The sequence below is a fragment of the Rhagoletis pomonella genome, unplaced genomic scaffold (assembly GCF_013731165.1).
Source record: "Rhagoletis pomonella isolate Grant_MI unplaced genomic scaffold, Rhpom_1.0 Rhpom_scaffold_01534, whole genome shotgun sequence".
Taxonomy (NCBI): Eukaryota; Metazoa; Arthropoda; class Insecta; order Diptera; family Tephritidae; genus Rhagoletis; species Rhagoletis pomonella.
Window position 1 is genome coordinate 1 of NW_023460088.1, and position 5,877 is coordinate 5,877.

Below are 5,877 nucleotides of genomic sequence, written 5' to 3' on the forward strand. Positions count from 1 at the left end.
TAAATCTTATTTTCAGCTTTTAAATTCTTAACAATTTATGTCCAGTTGTAATGTGCGAAAAAAATATAGAAAAAAATGTTTTGCTGCTTTATCTCAACTGATCGTTGGTCTGCACTGGACCAGGAAAGCTTAATTTCATTCTAAAATTTTCAGCTCTGTACATTGAACCCACGATCTTGCGTCATAACTGAAAATGCCTATCCTTTCCGCCAGCGATGTTATTATATGTGCTATAGATTGGTTTTTAAATAACTGTATTTTAATTTAGCTAACAGCATGTCTTTATGTCTGACACGGACATACATACATATGTACATACATATGTAAAGAAATGGGAGTGCTAAGCCAACGAGCTATTTAGTATGTGGGTATGTAGTCCACTGCCAACACCCCTCCATTATGCTAAATACGAGTACATACAAAACATACGTTCAAGCAATTCAAACAAATTGCCCAACACGCCCAATAAACAACATAATTACAATTCATCAGAGCGCATGTTAATCGACAGAGCGATCACACACGCACACACGCGCACACGCACACACTTCTTCGTCGACAGTTATGCTACGTATATATCAGCGCCACAACAATGCGTCAAAACACCCACATTTGGCCGCAATCGACGCAATGACGCAGTGGAGCGGAGCCGTTGACTTGGCCGACTTGGCTCACTTAGCAATTTGGATTTTCGCAGCTTGATTGGACGGCGGCTTGACTTTGGCTTCACTTTCGCGTGTTGTGTAATCGACAATTTGCTACTATGTTGTATGTGTGTGTGTGTTCACACTATGCTCACACTTTGAACGCTCGAAATATGAAATGGCAAAGTGAAGCGCAATGGCACAGCTGTGAATTACCCCAAAATACGTAATAGTTTTTCACTTATTTTGCAATACTAAACGCAGTTTTCTGTTTACAAAAGAAAGTTGACCTTCATTGCGGGCATCTGATGAAGAGAACTTGTAAATACTTTGTGCGCGGTTAGTCACGTTGAGATTTTTCGCCAATGGGTAAAACCTGAAACCACTACATAGAGTGCTTGTAAATATTTAGGTATACTTTTGTGCGAGATCTGGAAATTCTAAGTCTGAAATTATAGCTTTTTTTCTGAAGAAAAAATAATAGATTACTATCACTTTTTAGAAAGGCAAGATTTTATTTTTTTCTAAGAATAGCAGTCATTCGCCCCTTTATTCCTATCAAATACATACTCGTATAAAAAATTACGGGTTTAGTGAGCTGCTTTGGAATGAAAAGAACAAACAGGTTTCGTATTGAACTCATTAACCAATTTAGAGAACGAAAAGAAAGTTTTAAACTAAAACAATAGTTTTTATTACAAAAATAACTTAGAAAATAAACAAAATTCTGACGTCAGTTGATTTGATACCCTTAACTATCTTGGTCGTCAGAGGGTTAAAGCGTCTCAGTTTTCGATATTCAAATCATTAACGAACTACTTTACTCAATTTAAAGTGTATTTTCCCAGCACTGGGCTCTCCAACGTCAAACTGACAGAAAGAGAAATATTTCTTCTTTCAGACATATGGGAAAATAGCTCAAATAAATTCAGCCTTGACTCATTCAACGAATATGTTTTCACAATTACGCTGCCGTATACCTTCTATTTTACGACGCAGCACCGCCGATAACACGTTACGCCGTTACGCGTCGGATATATGCGCACAAACGCTACAATACTGCAAGTATGGTGAACCCGCTGACGTCCTGGAGCTGGTTGAGCTCACCGCATCAGAACCAGAAGACACGCAAGTGCTGGTAAAGCTGCTAGCCGCACCCATCAATCCCTCCGACATCAACACTATACAGGGCAAATATCCAGTGAAGCTGCCCCTACCAGCCATCGCCGGCAATGAAGGTGTGGCCGAAGTGCTGCAGGTGGGCGACAAAGTGCAGCAGCTTAAGCCAGGGCAGCGTGTTGTTGTGGTCGAGAATGCGCTGGGCACCTGGCGCACACACGCTGTCCTCGAGGAGCATCAGCTGATGTGCATTCCGAATGAAATCGACTTGGCTGCCGCAGCCACTTTGGTTGTAAATCCACCGACAGCCTATCGCATGCTGAAGGATTTTGTGCCGCTCACTCAGGGCGATTGTGTCATACAGAATGGTGCTAATAGCGCAGTGGGACAGATGGTGCATCAGCTGTGCAAGGAGTGGGGCCTGAAGTCTGCCGGTGTGGTGCGCAATCGACCAAATTTGGAGGAGGTGAAAACCTATCTGAAAGAGCTGGGCGCAAGTGAAATACTCACGGAGGAGGAGTTGGCTAAGACGGATATCTTCAAGAAGAAGCTGCCAGCGCCGCGTCTGGCGCTCAATTGTGTTGGTGGCAAGAATGCGTCGGACGTTACAAAACAGCTGGCACCCATGGGAGTGATGGTCACCTATGGCGGTATGTCGCGACAGCCGGTGATGGTCTCGACGCCTGCGTTGATCTTTAAGAACATCTCATTTTGTGGATTTTGGGTGACGCGTTGGATGAGGAACCATGTCGAAACGCCTGCGCGCGACAAAATGTTCGCTGATCTAATTAAAATGTTCGAGCAAAAAAAGTTGAAGGGCGTCAAGTGTGAGATGGTGCCGTTGAAGGAGTACAAAGCGGCGGTGGCAGCAACCTTGGACTTGAAGGGTTTGGTGGGAAAGAAGTACATCTTGGATATGCAGTGTTAAGTAGGTGCTATCTCTGGAAGCGAGTGTATAGAAAATCGAAAGCGAAATAAATAATGCCATTTACCCGCATGTATTTTTGTTCGTTGCAATTGTTTAAGAGATAATTTGGTACTAAATTTATGAGCTTGAAAAAATACTAGTCGCGTAACAAAAATTGGTATTTCCTATAGAATCGAACACTTTGAAATAGGGTTGCCACCTCTGCGAGACTTAAAATTAAAAGCATAGAATCCTTATTTTGGTTACTCTACCCATTCGTCTTACTAAAAAATATCAAACAAAAGTTCGACCTTCGTTTTCTTAATTGGCGTACGCTGATTCCAACAACAACTTTGCCGTTTGCGGCGGTTAAGCAACACAAAATCCTCACATTCAGCCAAACTCAAACCAAATTCGCAGAACTCATTCGCTATCCACAAAAAGACAGTGTCTTCAATGCCAATCGGCACCTAAAAGCTTGTAGAAAACCCAAATTTTACAGCTTCCTTCCGTGCCACAGCTTTTGTTTGGTGTTTGTGTGCCTCTAAGCGAATTTTATGTACCTCTTTCTACTTTTGCTTTTATCCCATTCATAGCAGGCTCTTTGTTTGCGTGGGAACTCGATGAGAAAAGGAAATACCGTTGCATGCTTTTGAAGTCAGCTGCTACAGCTGCCAACTATCAGCCAAAGAAGGCTCCTCCCAGTCAATTCATCGATGCAACGACCCATACCGAACCTGTAGCGCCTTGGGAAGCCGGAAGCAGCAGGTAACACAAAACGACTGAATTCGTGTTCGAATGCATTAAAATGAATCTGCAAAACGCTATTAATCCATCAGGTCAACGTTGGGTAGCCAATGAGTAGAGGAACCAACAGCGAGCAGAAATTAAGCCGGAAAGCAACCGCAGAGTGCCGCAGAAAGCGCTTGAAGTGCAGAACTTTACTCTGCAAACTGCAAATGTGGAAATGGACAGCTGAAACTGAAAACGCAGTTGAAGTTGAAGTTGAAGTCGAAGTTGAAAGAGCAGTTAAAGCAACGAACGCATCGAACGTAGAGTCACAGAGCGAGCAGGTGCGATGTACGAATTTGCGAAAATAAAGCAATAAATAATTGGATTGCAAAAGAACGTGCAAGGGAAGAGGCAAAAATTAATGACGACGGCGAAAAGGTTTTAAAACAAAAAAAAATGTGTATGTTTGTATGTACGAATGTGCAAGAACTTTGTTGAATGGGAATTTGTGTACGAAGGTTTCACTCTACCATCTCGCTTCTGTTGAATTTCTTCTGGGTTGAAACAATAAAAGCAGCTTAAACGACGACTTTGTGTAAGGCCAAAAAGGTACGCGCGCGACATTTGCTTTGAATTTTGTATTTTATTCGTTTTTCGCGATTGCGCATTTTATTTATTTTCGCTTTGCTAAAAAAAAGGTATAATTGAAGTTTGAAATGCGGCTTGCGAGGCAGGGCGTGGAAGGGGAACAAAAATAACCTGTTGGGGGCCGCCAAGACAGTAACACAACAACGATTAGTCATACCGATTTTGTGCCACTCTGTTATTTTGTGTCTTCAAAGCGATAAATTCGGTTTTATTATTAAGCAACAGTTAAATATACATACATTCAAATGTGCATGTGTGTGTGTATAAATGTGTTCATGTAAAATTATTTGTGCATATGCAAATGTATGCCACATAAAAAATTACATAACTGCGGATATTTTTGAATACTTAGGGAAAATTTGTACTTTGCAATATAACGGATTAACAATGCTAATGCAGTCACATACAGGGTGTTGAAAACGCTAGATCGTTGTTTAGATTGTTTACTTGGTAATAAGGTTCCATGTAGGGCCGGTAACTCAATGTCTGCTTAACACTAACTGCAGGTTAAACATTGTTATCGACGTTACCGACTCGCTATTATGTTATATGTTATGAAGAGTACCACGTCGATAACGATGTTTAATGCGCAGTTAGTGCTAACCAGACATTGAGCAACTGGTCCTTAATATGCAAAACTTGACTCGAACTGAAACTCGATCACAGCTTATAAGCCAACCTCAAATTTTACGAATCTAGTCCGACGGTGCCGCGAGAAAAAAAAAATATCTTCCACAAATCCGAAACCTCTTTACCGAAAAATAAAGGAAAGTGTGCTGAGTGGATTCGGTTTGTTTCTTATCTTCAAGATCTCTATGAAAATTCTTTTGCGATGGCGATCACGCGGTCTGTACTCAGAAGTCATATGCTTGAGCTTGAGACAGGCCTAAGAGAGTCTTGCCGCCAAACAAATAAGGCGCGCACTAATGTATACATGTGCATTAGGCTGCGCCTTACTTTTCAACTTCGACCCACAAAGTAAGACTCCCTCTGGATACGTTCATTTGGCATGATTTGTGCTCAGCCTGAAATATTAATTATTTTTCCTACTTTATGTAAGGTTTAACGGCTTAGCGTATGCAACTTAGGGGTTATTGAGGCACGTCTTTCCATTATCCTATTTTAAAAATGTTAGACAGAGTTGACATAGTTTTTATGGCCAAACGCACCTGCCCAGCGGGAGTCTGGCTTTGTAGCTTACAAAAAAAATTTTCTCCATACAAATAAGGCGCACACTAATGTGCAAACGTAAAGTATAAGTATTATGATTCACGGGTACGTTTTTACGAGTGTATTTCTTAAAATAAGAACTCAGTAAATTTTTAAACATTCAAAACTAGACAAAAACCGAAATCTAAGCAATCCAAATTGTTTAGTAGCCAATTATGTGGTTTAACTAATTATTACCTTGGCATTAATTGCACGCCCCTGTATGCAGGTAAGGTAAGTGTGAATGTATGAAGAATGTATGCATCGATACCACCACCAATTTGCATGCAATTTTGAACCCGGAAGACTGTTTTCGCCACCTAAGTATGCGTAAACCGCTATGTGTGTGTGAACTCAGCCAGCTATAAGCACCCATACTTAGTTACCAAAGCGGCAGCCAGCCCTCGTGATGGCCTTTCATTGCTTTCAAATTTGGCAGCTAACAAATTTACCATTTGCCAATTAAGTGCACAAAAAAAAAGTAGCGTTAAGCTGTGTGGCTGGCTACAAGTGCGGAGAGGTCATGTGAATTTAACCCTTTCTCATTGTTGCTTGGGCTAATATGACACATACAGTTAAACAACAATTAGTTAATGCGCATACGTTTGTAATTACATA

General features: G+C 41.1%; 1 protein-coding gene across 1 annotated transcript; it reads left to right on the forward strand.

Moving 5' to 3' along the window:
- Positions 1–1,596: 1,596 nt before the first annotated feature.
- LOC118752480 (enoyl-[acyl-carrier-protein] reductase, mitochondrial-like) lies at positions 1,597–2,938 on the forward strand. Its single transcript, XM_036487387.1, has one exon. The coding sequence runs from the start codon at positions 1,597–1,599 to the stop codon at positions 2,689–2,691; it is 1,095 nt and encodes a 364-aa protein (XP_036343280.1). The 3' UTR covers positions 2,692–2,938.
- The last annotated feature ends 2,939 nt before the right edge of the window (positions 2,939–5,877 follow it).

Bases quoted from the DNA above. Each gene is read 5' to 3' on its own strand.
- LOC118752480 (XM_036487387.1), top strand. From the start codon at position 1,597: ATGTTTTCACAATTACGCTGCCGTATACCTTCTATTTTACGACGCAGC.